The 18,895-nt window shown below is 44.7% G+C and overlaps 1 protein-coding gene across 4 annotated transcripts in view; it reads left to right on the forward strand.

Annotated features, from left to right (window-relative positions):
• Window positions 1–3,306: 3,306 nt before the first annotated feature.
• The window catches only part of runx1t1 (RUNX1 partner transcriptional co-repressor 1), a 59,289-nt gene continuing 43,700 nt past the window's right edge, over window positions 3,307–18,895 (forward strand). For all 4 annotated transcript variants that reach the window (XM_008306776.1, XM_008306778.1, XM_008306777.1 and 1 more), the window contains exon 1: window positions 3,307–3,899. In XM_008306776.1, the coding sequence (XP_008304998.1) occupies window positions 3,872–3,899 (28 nt within the window). In that variant the 5' untranslated portion in view covers window positions 3,307–3,871. The remainder of the gene's footprint in view (window positions 3,900–18,895) is intronic.

Raw genomic sequence — 18,895 nt, forward strand, 5'->3', positions numbered from 1 at the left:
TTGCTTTTGTCGACGGCGGTGTTGATGATGTTGATGCTGGGCTGCCTGGCCTCAGGCAATGTTGATCAAATGCCAGGTAATTACAGGGATTTGAATGGCACTTGTTTACTGTCAACGCTCAACTTATATTTGTCTCATTCTGTCTTTGTCCCTGCGTAATATGACTGTGTGTGTGTGTGTGTGTGTGTGTGTGTGTGAGTGTTTGTGTGGTGTGTGCGACTGTGTTACAGGTGGCCGCCCAGTAGGTGGGAAAATGCAGGAAGTCTGCTTGTCTGTGTCCACATGTATCAGACGCAGCATGTTTTTCCCTTTCAGAGGCGAGGTATCCTGTGTGTGTGTGTGTGTGTGTGTATGTGTACGTATGTCGCCGATCACACTGGGCGGCTGACTTCCAGGAACCCCTGCAGCAAAAACAGGCACTGTGTGTTTCCTGCTCTCGCACACCATTATCACAGGACGCACACACACACACCGACGGATCATTGCCCTATTCTCTTTTCCCCTCGCAGGTTTCCTCAACGCCTATCCTTGTGCCTCCGGCTGTCAAGATGTTTCGCTGTGATTGTCATGAGAGAACTTGCTCTCCGGGAGCAAACCGGAGGACACAAATAGGCGAGGAGTGACGGCATCCTCGCAGCTCCGTTGACCACATTAGGTTGCTCACTTCGAGTGGGCGCGTTACTTCTGCACCTATTCTGACCTTTCGCACGTCTTATTCGGAGGCCACCTTTTTTTTTTTTTTCTCACCGCAGACTTCCCTTCTTACTTCATCTCATCGTGAATCATTTTCTTTTCCTCTCATCTGATCATTCAATATTCCTTCCCTTCCCATTCCTCACCTTCTCTCGGTGCATCTATTCACACACACTATCACCCGTGCTTTGCCTTTGTCAGAGACAGACAAAAGGACCCAGACAGGAAAAATATAAGTGGAGTCCAAGTGCTGGAGACTGTATCTATCCATATTGCCTTTGAGAACACAATGTAACCCACCGCTGAAGCACTCCAGATGACAGGGGAGAGATGAGAGGGAAGGAGGGAGGGAGAAAGATGAGAAAGAGGAGAGACATGCACAATGGCACTGTTGCAAACAATTGCTATTAATGGCATCATCTTTTCCCCACAGAGATCGCGCTGAGGGAACAATGAGCTCCAAGTTGATGGTACACTCACAATCCAGTGTTTTACATACAGTACATGACTGGCAAAAGTAGTAAATGTTGCTTCAGTTGTGATTAAGCCAATAAAAAAAATACACTGAAGACATGTCAAAATGTGGTGCAGGCGAGAGAAGTTTGGTGAGTTTTTCAAACACCAACTGTGATGCTGAAGCCAGACGCACACTGTATGGGCACTATAGAATAGATTAAAATAGAAATAAATACAATAGAATGTTTTATGAGATGTTATGAACGGGCAATGGTGCATGACTTGTTCAACCATGCAGTTCAAGTGGACCGGTTGTTATCACCGAGTTGTAAACGTAGCTTCTGCTCTGTGCTTTCACTGGCTCTGCGGGCGAGATGATTTCCAGATGGTCCGGGGAAAGTGTTTGCCTTAGGTTACTGCAGGCCAGCCTGCCTGTGCCTTTTTCAGCTGAGGGAAAGATAGAGATGCAGTGTGTGTGTGTGTGTAAAGTGCAGACATGTATTTGCACACACACACACACACACACACACACACACACACGACCGTCTCCTCAAGCATTCAGCTGCCTGGTTCCAATCCATGACACTCCGCTGCTGTGTCTGCAAGTGGTTCTCAAAGTAGGGTCCAAGGACCACTGGGGGTCCCCGAGGGAAAAAATACATAAAATAAATAAACATGGCGATAACAAATTCCCCAAAAGTCTGCACAAGAAAATGCAAATGAATGCGTGTTTACGTCCATTACCGCTATGTGAATTTTAGGGTGCCGTTAAATTTTTTTTTTTGAAGAAATGGATTTTCAACGAGATGACTCAGTGAAAAGAGCACCTGCCGAACCGCAAACAAACAATGTGGTGATGCAAATACGGTGTTTATGTTTGTTTTCGTGTATTAATTTGAGGAAGGTCACAGTCTTTTCATTGGTTCTGACAGATCAGTTGTTTTCTTTTTATTTTGCGAATCCAATTTCCATTGTAGTTTGTAGCATTTTTGTTTCATTGATACAAAACCTCGCCCACCTCAGTCAAACCGAATTTTTTGTTTGTTAGTTTTTTCAAAATTCTGGCATTTCCACTCAGATTTTGTTTGGTTTTAAGTGCAAATTAAAAATAAGAATGGAAACGAAAACCTTTTCTGTGCACGTTTTTGTGCTGAGATCTTCCAGAGATCTTAACATGAATATGGAAATCTGTATGAAAGATCTGTAAACCAGCTGGTAGGGAACGTTCCCACAACTTTGGCTAACATTACCTACAAGTTCTAATAATGTTTTGCAGAAAACTTTTAATCTAATGTTCAAAGAATGTGTTGGATAAGGATAGTTATTCTTCCAAACAATGTTCTCGCAAGGTTAAAGGTTATGTAAGACACAATGTTTGGAGAACGTTGTCAGTTTGTTACATGATGACAAAGAAAAAACGTTCCCAAACCAACATTCAAATCATGTTTTAAGATGTTATCGAGGCCTTTGATGACAAAAAAGTATATGTTTTTCCAAAGGTAGAACTTTTTCCCTGCTATATTCTGAGGGTGTTTTGGGGACGTTGTTGAGGAAACACTACACTAAAGGTTCTACTGTAAAACGTCTCAGGGTTGGATGATAACAAAGGGGGAATGTCATTGTTGCAACATTACGAAAATGTTTTCAGAGGAAAATTTTTTGAATGTCTTTGGAGAACTGCCTTTAACATTCTGGGAACTTTGGAACCGAACTATCAGAACATTTTATAAATATATCCCGTGGTTACGTTTGGTGAGATGAACTGCTGAAGCCTCATTTCACCTTTAGTAGTTATCACTGACATTTTAAGTGCATCACGAAGGGAGATAGATTTTTCATTAGCTACATTAGATGTGATGTGAAAAATCACGTTCCAATCCTTTAATTCTCCACGAACATGTGAGGAATTCTCCTGCGCCTTTGAGGAAAACCTTATTAGAGGTTATCTCCCTGGGAGCCTCTTGACGTGGAAAAGCTTCAGGAGCCAGTGGTACAAAAGAAAACACTTCGACTTGACCTGACCCTGCTTTTTTCCAACCTGTTTTAGGACACACAGATGCTGGCTGCTGCCCAGTCGCCTCCTCCTCCTCCTCCTCCTCCTCCTGAGCAGCGCTTCAGTCCCGCCCATCGCCACCTGGCTCTGCTGCGCACCGCCGACTGGAGGCAGAGCGCCGCTACTCCTCTTCCCCACGCCAACGGAGAAGCACAATACAAGGAGCCCGAGACCGAGGGTGTGTGCATGAATTTTTCTCATATTTAAAAAAAAAAAAAAAAAGCAGATTTTTTTTTTTCCTTTCCGGAGCTTTAAGGGATTTTGGAAGAAAAGTGCGAAGACGGGTAAAAAGAAAAAGAAAAAAAAGAAAGAAAGAACGAAACCAGACGGGTGCCCTGCGCAGTACAGCATCCTCCCTCTGCATCTCTTTCTCATCTCTCCTCCTTCTTTGCCTCTGCGCTTTTTTACAAGACTCCCGGCTCTCCCACCCTGAATATCCCCAGTGACTGATCACTTACTGCGAGCCGCGAGGTGCCCCCTTTTTTTTTTTCCTCTTTTGTCGGAGTTTGAACCACATTTCTGAGCTGCTGGAAGTACACCGCCAGAGCCCCTGAGAGCTGGCTGGACTCTGTAGTTTTCGTCTTCCCGATACAGGCGGATCATCGAGGGGACCTTGCGCGGAGTCAAAAGGACTGGAAATTATTTAGCCTCCTCACATCGACGTAACGCATGGTGGGAATTTCTGCCTCTTTTCAGTGTAAGTGGCCTCTCTATCTCTTGGTATAATGCTTATATTTCCTCCTAACACGCCTCGGTGGAGTGTGTTGTGCCCTGATAGAGACATATGTGCGCCAAAATATGACAAAAAAAATAAAAAAATCACCAAGTAGCTGCTGAACCATCTCACTGACTGATTTTCTTGTTGGTACTTTGTCTATCTTAACCAGACTGTATCGCTCCAAAATGCAAAATCTGTATTGATTTGCATAAATACAGGCATTATTTTTAAAATATTTGTAGACAGAATAGTAATTTTTTTTATTGTCCGAGATGAGCTGCGATGGAAGATCCATGGCACGAGCGAACAATGCATCTGAGCTGTGCGTAATAGTGTATGTTATGGTTACAAAACACAATTCATCCTAGAAGGAGAGGCAGGATGAGCAGTGAATGTTTGAGTTTGGTTTTTAGGGAAATTTGCTGCTGCTAAATAAATCTAAAATTTAAATAATCTTGTGTCTGGAAGAACCCGTAATTGGTGGATATAATTAGCTTTCCGTAACTTGCTGGTTCAGTTTGTTATTTTGGCACCAGCCCTCTCCAGCACACAGCAGCTCGTGAGCTGGTATCCAGGATGGACAGTGGACAAACGGGCAACAGGCAACTTCAATCCGTGGGTCAAGTTTGGTCAGTTCGAGTGGAATGACCTCCACATCAAGTGGCAATGCTCAGAAAATGTAGGCTTGTATCGCCGCTCCTCAGCAGACAATAACGATCCACGGAATGTTGAGATTTTAAGTTTCGAAAATCAGAATTACGCACACGAACATTTGCGTATTTCTGACACTGTTCCTGAAACATGTGCCAAATATTTACCAGCATTCTCGAAGAAACGAATTCATATTTTGTCATTCGCTCCTAGACATTGTGGTTGTTGATGTTTGCAATCGAAAGATTTTGGAGAACTTTGCCATCCTTCTGTTCTTTTTTTTTGTGGAGAGCCGCCCCTGCCTCTCCTCCTCCTCCTCCTCCTCCTCCTTCCTCCTCTTCCCCCCTCTTGCTCTCATCTCTGCTCCGGAGTCCTGGAAAGCATTTTTCAGAGAGGACTTTGCATTTCAGAGTTTGCATTTGAAAACATCCTCCGGAGCGCTGACACAACTGTCAAATGCATCTTCTCAAACCCGTGTGAAGTTTCCATCTCCTCCCGCTGCGACTTTGTCATCATCACATAACCGAAAAGCACAAGAAAAGAAAAAGAAGTGAGAGAGAGAGAAGAAAAAAACAGATTTTTTTTAAATAGAGTGGCGTAGGGTTGAAATTAAAGGCTTTGGGCTATATTTTACTCCAGTGGGAATCTTTAGCCCCGACTGGGAAAGGAGCAGACATGCGGGTTTAGGGAGGGAGGCTGCTATGGCACAACCTGCTGTCGATGCCCGACTGTTCTCACGGCTCAGATTAGAGAGGGAGGAAAATATCTCCTGGAAAACCACAGAGCTTTGGACTTTTTTTTTTTTTTTTTTTTGACATTTTACGCATGCCAAATGGTCCCATGCAAAGCTTTGCAGGCATCCAAGGCAGAAATGATTGTTAACTTCTCTGTAAAACGCTGCAGAGGTAGTCTTTGATGAGTTAAAAATACATGTCAAGAAACAGAATTGTTTGTGAGGAATTGATGCAACAGGAAAATTAGAAAACTCCTCCTAATCCAAGATGCTTTTATGTGTCATGATGCATTCCTGTTGGCTTATTTATGCTCTTCTTTTTCATTCACTATCAATTATAATTCACTGCAGCCTTCCAAGCCACTTGGTTATCCTGGCTGTCATTTATTGTGTCATCTGTTGTTTTGTTTTGCTTTTTTTTTTTCTCCCCCCCCCTCCCTATTCGTTTACTACTGGGACTTCCATTAAAGTAGTGACTTGACTGAAAAGACCATTACCTGGAGTGTGTGTGTTTACAGAGATAAAGGGAGAGAGAGAGGGACGGGGAGGGAGAAGGAGTAAATGAAAGGTAAACAAAGCCGGTGATGAGGGGAGAGTAAATGATAAGTGCTGTTTGCAGGTTATCACTGCGTTTGCGTGCCCGAGCGTTGTGTGTGTGCGCACTGTATAAACAGGCTTGTATTAAGGATAGCTGCTAAACTCTCTGTGGTCCAGGGCTCTGCAGCATCAGCTAGCACTTCCAGGGGCCATCTGCCCAGCCACCAGCCTGCCTCACACCTGTTCTCCCCTCCTCCCTCCCCTCCTTCCTCCTTCCTCCTCCCCCCCTCCAGCTCTCAGGCTATAGGGTCAAATGCATCAGACCGCTGCTCACACACATGGACGGCCTTGCAAAAATGATGGCAACCATTTTATTCTCGCCTTCACACACAGGCGCAGAGTCGCACACAAACACTTGCCCCTGGTTGGCAGTCTGAGCAGGCGGTGCCGAAAAAGAGACTCTCGCACAATGTGCTGTGCAGATGACACACACCCGTGATTTGCATTTTTTTTTCTCTCATCCTTTAGCGCATTTTGATGTAAACCACAGCTAATGGCTTTCCTACTGGTTTGTATCGAGCTTTTAGATCACAGAGACGAACAGTGAATTACTATCATATCAGAAGGACGAAACAAAAACAACAACACAGATTTCCCCTTTAGCACAGAGTCACATTGAGGCTCCGGTGCTGTGATGTAATTACAAAGCACTTCTTTTAAGTGTGACACACAGACGTTTGGACGCATTCCAGGTTTGCTATACGGTGAATAAGTGATGATGACTCAACAGAGTTAATATGCATGAAGCCCACATAAACAGCAGCCTGTTTATGGAAATGACTTCATGTCGGATGATGATCTGTGCTGCTCAGCTTCATCACCTGCATTGTTTTCGGTGTGCTTTTCTGGTGCGCGAGAGATCAGATCTTTTGTTTTTGCAATTTGCTTTTGCCACTTTTAAGCACGCAAAAGTTAACACAAGGCCACTCGTTTGTGTTCCGGCTACAGCACACGTCATAAATTATGCATCCTCTCGTAACGTTTTGGGTGTTTGTGCCTTGTATAATTCAGTAGTTTGAGTAAGTCCTGGAACTACTATAATATGCCTCATTCTTTTAGCAAACTAATATGGTGTGCACAGGTCGAGCTGGCGGAGCGTTTTGAGTGCAGGTTGGATATGAAGCAATGCAGTCAGAGGCCAAATGTCAGCTGCTGAACTGGATGCTAAAACCAGTGTTCCATGCACTGCTTCGAGATGTATAGATCTGTTCTGATTATTCAGAGCCGTCTGTTACCAAGTCCCCGAGTGAATTATAGATGGAATCGCGATGTGTGTGCGCGCACGCCCGTGTGTATGTGTGCGCGCACTTACACACACATGCCACTGTAGATCGATACGTCCATTGATGGTTATCAGTGAGAGGGCAGTTCTCTTCACTGCTTATTGAATTTCATCACCCATGAAAGAGCAGCAGTGGTATAAAAAGGACTTGCAGGTAGGTGTGCGTGTGTGTGTGTGTGTTTGTGTGCGTAGGTTCACTAAAGCAGGAGGTCTTTGTTTTATTGTAGTTGTGAGTTGGCCTTTACGGGGGCTTATTTAATGTCAAAGTCAACGGTGAGCACCACAAACTGATTTTATTGGTCTTGTTCGTGTTTTTACTCCAGATAACACGAGACTTATAGGCTACGTGAAGAAGAGGCCAACAGGGCAGCGTGTGACAATTCATCAGGTTTCATGAAGGTTTTCACATCTCGAGCCACTTAGGAAACAAATAAGAAATCCCATCGATAACCGATTATTTCCTGAATATGACCCAACTTTTTGAGACAGCTGCACAGGCACTACAGGCAGACAGCTGGGAGATGTAGTTCCTCTGACGTTTAGGTAGAAAACTAACTGCATCCACTACGTTCTGGGGGCTCTCGGGCTAAATAGCACGCCGACAGACAGGAGCAGGACAATATAAAGACACACACTGCCTCACGTCCGCCGCTCACTCAGTCCTCTGTATATAGACCGGGATTGAGTTGCTAATTAACTTTACTTTCTCTAACTGTATCGCTCACAGGCAGACTGCCACACACACATGCACGCATACAGAAATCTCTCTCTCAGGCTCCTTCTCATGATGTCTGTCCCCCTCGCTCGCTCTCTCTCTCTTCCACTGTTTATTTTCCTGCCTCCATCTGGAGTCGGCTGATATTGTAATCGCCCTAATGCACATTGCCTTCCCCTCACACACACACACACACAAACACACATACGTACAATGTGCCATCCTGACAAGCCCCCTTTTCTTATTCCAAAAGATAAGCCACTGGATGTGATTGTATGTGTGTGTCTGTGTGTGTGCGATGCAAGTGCACATGCAGGTGTCTATACAGTAAATCTAATGAATACAAAAGGACACACACACACATACACACCAGTGTGTTTTTTTTCCTTGCACTCTGCCAAAGGTAATGATATTGAATAGGCGCTTCTCAGTGATGTGGAGTGGCGATAATGTGGCCGAGTGAAGATGTTACCCCTTATCGCTCACCTCCTCAATATTCACCTGTCACCCAATTTACATTTAAAGATTAGACAGAGGAAGGGAGAGGGATTCAGGTGGTGGCAGGGCCAAAAGTGTGTCTGTTTGCATATGTTTGTGTGTCTTTTGTGAAGGCCGGGATGAGCAGCAAAAGGAAAAAAAAGTGCATTGAAAGAACATCTCTACTCGCTTTTGTTTTGTGATTCAGCAGAGATTGGAGGGAATGTCCACGCACACCCGTACAAAAGCTGAGGACGCTCAGACAGGTTTGATTGATGGGAAGTATGAGCTGTGAAACTGTGCGATTAGAGGCATCTTTTTTTTTTTTTCCTTCCCCAGTTCACGAGAGGACAATTGTTGAAGAATGGACCGGCTTTGCTTTGCCACCAGTCCATAAAATGTGACCATAAAAGACGTTTTGGTTTTTTTTGTGTCCGTGTGAGAGAGAGGTAGAGGAGCGGCGGCAGACAGACAGCTCCTAAAACAAACAAACAGGCAGAAAATTAGACAAATTGACAAAGAGAGACACAAAGAAAGAGGAAGTAGATAAGAAAGAGAGAGCGAGGGAGAGAAGGTGGGGAGAAACCTCACCTCAGCCCCGTCACGCTTTAGCGCTTTTAATTACCTCAGCAGAGGACGCTTCCTCCATAAAAATTGTTAACGCTGACCTGCATGAACACGTGAAAGTAATTCTCTTTTTATCCTTTTTCTTTCTGTTTCTTTTTTTTTTTTCAACAAAACAAAACAAAAAAAAAGGACGTAATTTACGATCACCACCCCGGCTTATCAGCTTGGATATTTGATTTACAGCTCGGTTCTCTCTCATTAATTTTGATGTATGGATTTGGACAGTACACTTTATGAAAAGGGCAGCCACTGGAGTGGAGCCCTGGCTAGCCTGGTAAAAAGAAGTGTAATTAAGATCAGCAGACAGGGAGAGAGAGAGAGAAAGAGAGAAGTGTGGATCAATAGATGCAGACAGTGGACCCTCTGTTTTTTTCCCTCCGAGTATTGACGTGCTCAGTCAATTACATCTAGAGAGAGAAGAAGAAGAAGAAGAATAGATGCAGACAGTGGACCCTCTGTTTTTTTCCCTCCGAGTATTGACGTGCTCAGTCAATTACATCTAGAGAGAGAAGAAGAAGAAGAAGAAGAAGGAGGCAGAGATGAGGATGTGGGAGGCTGTGTGTGTGTGTTCGGAGACGGGGCATGCGCACATTGTGAACGTCTGCACTGCTGTTTGTATGTGTGAGTAGGTGCAAACAGCTAACGCGCATCATGTGTTTCTTTATTATTCCTAATAAAACACAGTCGACGGCCGCGCATCAGACACACCAACAGCTGGTTTAGGAATTGCAGCCTTTTATCTGCCATCAGCAGACACGACTACATCACCGCTTCCCCTCCTTGCTGGTTAAAAATCACACTACCATTGCCAAAAATAATGAGGCCCTTTTTTTTCTTTTGTGGTTGAATTTGACTTGCATGATGGGTATTGTAGGAAGAGAGGGCTTCCAGCTGTTGTCAGTTAGTGTCACAGACAAACAGGGAGACGGGACAAAGGGACGACGGTCGCTCGCTCCATCTGATTGTCTTGTTGTCAAACCGACAGCAGGTGCCTCAAATGATAAACGCTGAGTGTCAATTATTTCGAGGAAGGGCCATTTTAGAAATTGGCTCCAGGAGAAAGAGGGAGAGTGGCAGAGAGGACAGTGGGGGTTACATAAAGAAATGGAAGGAGCTGGTCCATTTTCTCAAAATGGGGCCAAGTAAAAGCCCCATTTTGTTTAACTTCTAGTGTATCCTGCTTCCAGCGTACCTCTCCCTCCACATGTGCCCCCTCATTCCCGCCCGGCCTTTAGTAGTCTGAATCATTACTAGCCACCCTGCTAAGTGTTTGTTTGCTCACATAGTCTTCGCCGGCAACAAAATTGCGAACGATTTTATCTAAACAAAGCTGATATTTGATGGCATTTTCAACTACAAAAAAAAGGGATTACGTTTATAATCATCAAGTGTGCTTTTTTCCCCTTTGAAATTGATAACAACAAAAAAAAAAAGCCCAGATTCTCTGTTGGAAAACGGTGGTTAAGTGAGGACAGGTGTTGCAGCTGGGTTGGACAGAGACGTGTGAGGCTGTAGTTGGGCATCGATGAAGATCTCAAGCGCTGCATATGTCATCTATCTATCTATCTATCTATCTATCTATCTATCTATCTATCTATCTATCTATCTATCTATCTATCTATCTATCTATCTATCTACATACGTTTTCATGTCTACCCGACTCTGTATCTGTTCTGTCATCTGATATACATTCATGACCCCAGCTGCTCTTATGGATTTGCGATTGACAGCCCTTTAATCAAAGCATCTGTTCTTCCACTCCGTCGTACTCTAACCATATGGACACGCCATCCTCAGTTGCGCATTTCATAGTAGCGTAGATGGTGGGTCTCCATGGTAACCAAACTCCTCTTTTAGAAATATGATATTAATAATGTTTTTGGCCTCACATGTGCAGGATGGCTACGCACATGTGTCTGTAGCGCAGTGTACCTTGACATTTATAGTGTTTCATATTGAGTTAGTCTGCGTGGCTGCGGACTCGCGCATTCCCCGAAGTTTTATGGCTCATGCAGCGTACAGTCGTGTTTGTCTTCCCCTACGCGATAAAGCCATTTGAGGAAGAATCCAAGCTTCTTTTTTTTTTTCTTCTTTTTTTTTCTTTTCTTCCAAGAGTTAAACAGCTCCAGATTGCGGCATCTAACCCTTTAGTCCTGGTAACAGTGAGAGTAGGTGCAGCGCAGAGGAGGGAGAAGGGCTCTCACGGAGCAATGAAAATCCAAGAGGGAGAGAGCGCATAAATCCATCTCCCCTTGTAAGGTCCGAAATTTTTTTGCAGATGTTTCAAGATGTTTGGCCCAAGTGATGGTAATTTCTTGCCCATCTGTCTTCTCTCCTCCCCCTACGTCTCTTTATCAACATCTGGTTTTCGGTGCGGCAGGGAAACAAGTATCCTTTATAAGCCAAGGGTTCCCAGTTCCCCCTCTGCTAGTGCTATTAACTTAACCTCAACTACTGCTCTCTCTCTGTGCACACATATTCACATATGCTAGCCATTAGAAAGTCATACCATTCAGAAAATGTAATAACTTTCAGTTAGAGGCGGAGATAAAGTATTTTGGCTTTTTTTGTTCACTCTTCACTTTTTCCATAACTGCAAAGAATTTGGGGTTCTGGTTTTTATGCCTCCCCTGTGAGAGGACAAATTACTGCCTAGATGTTAGTTTGAGGATGCTTTAGTGAGAGGAAAGCCCCTTCCCCTTAAGCATTTGAGTAGTACCCCTGGGTCTCTGTCTGCACCTCCATCACACATTTAGGAGTGAAGAGCATAAAGCTGCTATTCAGGGGTGACAGGATCTGAAGCGCTCCGCATCAGCTCCCTTTGTAGGAGTCTTATTCCAGAATGGATGCACACAAACATTTTCGCTGCACACTTTAGCGGCACAGCAAAAACGTAAGATCTTAATTTGCTATTTCCTTTTTGGCAGTATTAAATTGTCCACATAATAATTCACAGCTGTGCAGAGGATCATGTATTGTTGCGCAGCTGCAACTTCATGTTTGCAAATGTAACCATCTCACACATGGGCCCAAATGACGCATCATATGCACACAGAGACACACACACACATCCACAAACACACGCACCAAACTGGTCTCTCACATGCTCACAAACAGTGGGTAGTTGAATATGCAAAGACACGCAGCTCAGCACCATATGGCAGGATTGTCAATCTAAAATGAAGGCATGCCGAGCGTGCTTTGAGTGTGCCATGTAAGGTGGTGTACAGCGTTCTTGGTGTGTGTTTGATGGGGTGAACAGGAAAAGATTGCATGTCATATTAACAGACAGATTCACACACAAGTCACAAATCTCATATTTCCGCCGCTGGTTCTTGTATGCATGAACACAACATACACACACTCTTGTTCCACCACATACCCTTGTCCTACTTTTTGTCATTTAGTCGCTTAACAAAAGCATGCTGAGCTCATTGTTACTGCCAATTATGCTCTATTAAATCAGTGTTGTTCCTGTAACACAACACAGTGTCGCAGAATTTCATGAAGTGAACATTAATACTAAAATACAGCCTTGAATGCATTTTAAAACCGCGGCAAGGGAAACGCTTGAAGCAGTGGTTATTTCCAGCCATATGCAACAAAAGTCAGGTCAGACAGCTAAATTAAAGTCAGACAATGGGGTTGTTGTTATGTAGTAAAAAAAAACAAAAAAAACAGTTGGAAACAATCTGCATCAGAATCATATTCTGTGTATTTAGACAAAACAAGACTCTTTTAAATTGCCACTTTGCCCGAGGCTACAAGATGCAGTCACACGAAAACATGTGCCCACCCGTGACAGATGCCCCTAACTGCTAAAGAGACTAATGCATTAGTCGTGCACTGCCCCGGGCTTTTGCCTGGTAGGACAAAAACAAAACCGAGTCACCAGCTGATCGAGGGTGGAGGACACACACGCGCTGACATGTGTGTGTTCATCCTGATCCCGTATTTATTTACCATTACCATATAAATAGGGCCACACTTGTAGCTAAATGCAGCTAATTTGTTTAAATAATTCAGTGCAACCCCGAACAAGCATTTACCTGTTGTCTGTGTCCATAGAGCTCCACTGTGTTCCAACTTAATATGATTGAATGTGTCAAGTAAATAAGCCTTTTTCACCCAAAAGAGACTAATGCTGTGTTGAGGACATCGTTGAGCCTGTGTGTTGGCTGCTTTTGTGTCTTGTAGTCGTCTTGTTTGCTTGCTGCATCGACTGTGTGTGTGTGTGTGTTGTTGGGGGCGGGTGGTATCTTCATGGGGAATTGATTGCAAAGGATTAGATTGTGATTACAAAAGGGGTGGGGAGCAGGAGCAAGAGATTGGGGAGAGAGAAAGGTGAATGGTGACAAGTGTAGCAAGGTGAAACGGGGAGAGGAGGAGGCAGGGAAAATACGATATCCATCATGAGGGGAAATAAGGTGCAGACTGTGGCAAAGTCACTGCTGGAACAAAGATATAAGCGTTCTTAAAGGTGTCTTCAATCAAGACTTTCAAGTAATAATCTGAAAATAATAACTCGGCATAAGCATTGTGGACTCTGTTGGTCCAGAGCACATTCGGTAAGACTTTGGCGCTCAGTTACAACCAGTGGAAACAATCCAAAGTGGAATTGTTGTGTTTTAGATTGAAAACCACATTATTCGACGGGGTGAGTGAGGTCTGTGTGTGTTTGTGGCTCTGATGTCAGCGTGTTTGCCGGTGCCAGCTGGAGAACAAGACCCTGAAAACGGAGAAAGTGGGAAACAGAGAAAAGCTAGTAGGACACATTTGTGAGTGACTCTAAACTGCTGGAGAACCAGCGCCAGAAGCCACAGAGTCAAACAACCGAGAGAGATGGAGGCAGTGACTGAAAGGCAGACAGGCGGACAGAAAACCAGCACACACCATGTTAAATAACATTTATGAGTTCCCAAATTGCTGAGCTGGGATGCAGGCTTTCGGCTTTTTCGACCTCTAATGTGTGTTTTTTTTTTTTGAGCGTCTGTCTCTTCTTTCAGTCCTCCGGTAATGCCACACCGCTTCTATGCAGGAAGCATTTCAGCATTTGGGGGAAAAATGACATATGAAATCAGTCAACCTATATTTAACTAGTCCATGTCAAGGAGTTCAAACAGCTAGTCTTAACCACAGCTACATGAGAGCCACGGTACACTATATATAGCTGCTCTGCTGTAATAGAAAATTATAGTGCGACTGGGGATTACGAGGTTGGGAAAAATGCTGTATTGATGGTATGTGGAAGAGAGCTTGTAAAATGTGACACAGCCTGCAGCTAAAACAACTTCTTGCTTTTCAGATGATTGCCAGCGTGAGGCCGCCTTATTTCATGATAAAGACGGGACAGACAGTTATGGGTTTTTTTTTTTAAAAAAGGAGACAAAACAGCTACTGCATGCGTGTTGTGAAGGAAGCAATTTTGAATTTATTGCCTCTTTGAAATCTGAATTTTTTTTCATTCGCACGCCGCAAATTAAATCAGGAATATGACAGAGTAATGAAATAATGAATTCACAGATACTAAAATAGTTCATTTGTAAGCGTATTCATGCCTTTGACTGTATACGTCGCTATAAACATTTTGTGCATCTCATAGTTCTTCAGAAATGGCAGCAGCAGAAGTAATTATATGCTGCATGTCTGCATACCGCATACACATTTGTAAGCTCAGATGGATTCAGAAGCACAAATATGTACCTACACACGAGCACGTACACACTCTGACATCCATCCATGCACTAAAAACCATCAATTCTGATGCCGCTGAGTGGTTTTGATTTAGCCTCTCTTTATCTATCTCTCTCTTTCTCTCGTGTCTGAGAACAGCAGTTATGGTGCACTTGTGTTAGAGGAAGAAGCAAGGACACAGCGTTTCCTTTTACCAGCCAGACACATGGTGAGTCTGGCTCAGGGCAAAACCAGTGAAGAACATAAGTTATTCGCAAAAAAAGAAAAGAAAAGATAACTCACTGATTCAAATCGGTCCTAATAAAAGCGTCACATGTAAGTTGAAAGAGTTATTGGTCTCTGTAATCATCACTGGCAATAAAGCACTCTCCTCCTTGCACATCTTTAAAATCCAGACTCATCATTCTGTGCAAAAATGTATTAAATGTTTTTTTTTTTTAAGTTCAGCAGTCATAGTTAGCCGTAGTCTTGGCCTTTTTCTCTCTCTTTCCTTTCTGCTGCCTGCCATTGTCTCTTTATTCTTTTGTCTGCTTTTTTTCTTCTGTCACTCCAGCAATGACAGCCACCCAAGAAACGCTTTAAAAAAAGAAAAAGCACTTTAGCACTCACCTATCTCTGCACTGCATGTGTATATTTGCATGTGCATATATGTGCACACATGAGCGTGCGTGTGTCCTTTGACAGTTGGGAGAGCATGTCTGCTGCACTTGTTGTCATGGAAACAGTAGGCACCATGTGTATGTATGTGTGTTTCACTGGAGACCCCCAAAATAGAGCCGGGAGCAGGTCTGGTCAGGAGGACCGGGGCCACAATCCGACCTCGTAATTCACTTCTTCCAGTTTGTCTTCATTTCTAACTCCCGTCGTTAAGATCAGAGACCGCCGCTGCTCTGGATCGACTCACGGTTTGATGCCCCAGGCAGCGTCTGAGGAAGCCAGATAGGAAAGTCCACTTACCCAGGGCAGGAGCCAGGACAGTGGGGTCAGGTCCAAGGCCACTGGTCCCACCACCACCCTAAAATCCTGTTTCCCCCCTCCATCAACTGTCCTCCATCCGCCTTCCATCCCACAATCGCTGTTCTAACTTTAATTACCTGAAAACAAGCAAAAACATCCTGGCCCCGGAGACAGAGGACCAGTGAATGAGTCTATAATGTGTTTGTGTCCTTGTGAACAAGTTGGAGCATGTTCTTGCATGGGAACAAGACATTTATCTGAGCAGCTCAATACTCTGCTCCACACAGACACAGACGCTGTCCCCTTCACACACATCCTGACCCCGACCAGCCGACCATCCCCACCCTTCTCTCTCTAACTGCCTGGGTTCCCATCCTCTGGGCTCCCATCCTCTTCCCCCCCTCCCAGGTTCCTTCTGGTTCCCTTTCTGGTTCCTGACCAGCAGGGCTATCTCTGGATGGCCGGCGGTTCCTCTCATTCTGCCGGCCCATTGTGTGGCGAGTTGGGCTGGGCCCTGGGCCCCGGGGGCCGGGAGGGGAGCCAGGAACGGGCTGGTTCCTGTTACTGTACTAGTTGAAGGAACTGTGGCACCAGGTCCATTAGTCCTGCGTAACGGCTGTGAAACTGATTTTTAGGGCTATTTTTGTGGAAACACTCGCATACATGTAAGTTGCTTCCCTCGTTTTGGGAGAGCTGTGGCTTTGATAAGGGGAATTGGGTAGTTTAATTGGAAGCCTTGGGTCTTAAAATAACTTAATAACACAATTTGTTCCACAACTCTTGCAGGACAAATCTGTGTTTTGCATGTAGGAAATGCAGGCGAGCAATGAATGGCTTTCCTCTGGGTCGGGATTTAGAGGGAGAGAGAGACACACGGTGCAAAGTGACGAAAACAGGCACGTTAAAAACAGATAATGAAACATTTTTTAAATAAATCTAAGAACTAAAGCCTCTAAAATCCCTCAGATAGAAACAGATATATGTTATAGGACCATTTTGTGACTTTATCATCTATCAAGCAGCAACCTCCATCCTCAGTGGTATCCAGTGTAGGCTCAGAAAGTCTTTCTATTTCCTCTACACTTGAAAATAACTTAAAGCTCGCTTTTATTATCTTTGCCGGTGAGGTGACAGTCTGATGAAACCACACAAATTAGCACATGCATGGATGCTTCAGATGACTGCACACGGTCTCTGATATAAAGTAACACACACACATTGTTCCTCGCACACACACACACACGCACCCAGCCATAACCATCATGCCTTGTGGCAGCTCTCACTATGAGCAGTCCACTCTGTGCTTGGCTCGTCGCGGCGTGTTGCAGGGAGTGCTACACTAGCTAGTGCACTCGGTTAATTATGACTGCCAAGCCAGGCTGTCACAATGATTCACTATGGAAAGAGAGAAGGGGGGGGAGAAGAGGGGAAGGAGAGAGTTGGCAGGTGTACAGATGTATCGTTAGCGCCACCTACTGATCCGGAGAGAAGAGAATGGCAAAATCAGGAGAGCCTTGAAGGAGGCTTGATTTTGACAAACTGTTTGTCATTCTGTCTGTACTGAGATGCATTTTTTTCCCCCGTCCCTTTCGTTTTCTCGCTCTCATCTATTCTCTTCAAACCTCTCTCCTCCACCAGATCCTCAATCTTTCGGCACCCGTGGCACTTTCCTTTTCTCGCCCGCTTGTTTTTTATTTTTCCTCCCTGTCACCACTTCTCTTGCCGGTGTCAGTTTGGCGGCGTCTTGTGTACCGTTGCGACAACTTAAGCACTCCATTCATCTCATGTGATCTGTGTTACGGAGAGCTGTAAATGCGCGCTCTCTCTCCTTCTCCTCTGTCTCCTCTCCACTTTATCATCGCCCGGCAGATCAGATTGGAAGTGGGCCAAGTCACTCAGTGCTGGATAAATAGAAGGTGGCTGTGTGTGAGGATTTATAGGGCTGCTTGAGGTTGCCCAAGCTGGGATGAAATGGGGTAGCGTCCTATTGTGTTCGCATGTACATCCTTGAGGCACAATGGAGTTCAAATTGCAGTTTCTTAGACACTCTGTGTGAAAAGAATTCTTGGATGTATTCGAGAGTTCTCGCCGCTTTAAAAATCAAGCACCTGCACATCGACATTGCTTCGACGTTTTTTGGGGGTTTTTTGCGCCTTCAGGTGAAAAAACAAAAAATGGTTTCTGTGCATAACCATTAACAACTGTTAAGCGAGTGGTTGGGAAGCGAGTAGCTGAGATTGGAAGAATTTAGCAACCCATCCACCCACCCACACACACACACACACACACACACACACACACACACAGAGGCCCGCACACATGCATGCACCCACAGTAAAAAAGTCATTTGTTCTACCTCATTAGCATGTATTGTGGCGAGCGGGCGTAACACACTGAAAGGTGAAATGGGTCCGCCATGAATAGCACACCAGTCGGCAGAGGAGAGGAGAGGAAAAAGGAGGAGGAGGAGAACAGGGGGGGAGGATGAGGAGGGAGGAGGGAGGAGGAGAGTGTCCAGATGGCTGGGGACCTGCCGCACACGCAGGGAGTCTCTTGCTTGCTTTTTTTTTTTTTTTTCTCTGCTGATTGCACCTTTTCGACTACACTCACTTTCACTTGCTCTCTTTTCTGCAGTTCGCTCGCCTTTTTCTCACTTCCATCAACACACACATGCACACAAAGGCCGAGCCCATATGTAACCTCCCTTCCTCCGGAGTTGTTGTTCACATGCAGCCATTGTGCATGCACACACACACACACACACACACACACAGACGGACTCTCAGAGGTAATGTGTGACCAGGAGGCAGAGTGCAGTTGAGTGCAGCCCAGTGGAGCGCCTGTTGTGGCCCACTGCACTTCCAGACAAGCTGGTCACCTTCTTTACCTCCCCTCCTCCTCCTCCTTCACATCTCTTTCAATCACCTCCTTCTTTTTTTTCCCCCCCTCCATCCATCTTTCCACCTTGACCTTCAGTTTTCTGGCTCTTCTCCTCTCGTCTGCCGAAGCGACGCGCGGTTTGCCGATATAATTAAAGATTTATTTGAACTGGAGTTTGCGAGATAACACCAACTGTCCCACCTTTTTTTTTGGATACTTTTCACATTTCCTCCTTCTACAGTTTGGTACGACTACGTTTGATATGCAGCGTGGAGACGGTTTCTGGCGAGTTACATCAGATTGCACTAAAGCTGAGGCCATCTTTGGTCAGTCGCGGGGTAGGAAGAGCGCTGACGTTTTGC

The sequence above is a fragment of the Stegastes partitus genome, unplaced genomic scaffold, assembly GCF_000690725.1.
Source record: "Stegastes partitus isolate 25-593 unplaced genomic scaffold, Stegastes_partitus-1.0.2 Scaffold46, whole genome shotgun sequence".
Classification (NCBI taxonomy): Eukaryota; Metazoa; Chordata; class Actinopteri; family Pomacentridae; genus Stegastes; species Stegastes partitus.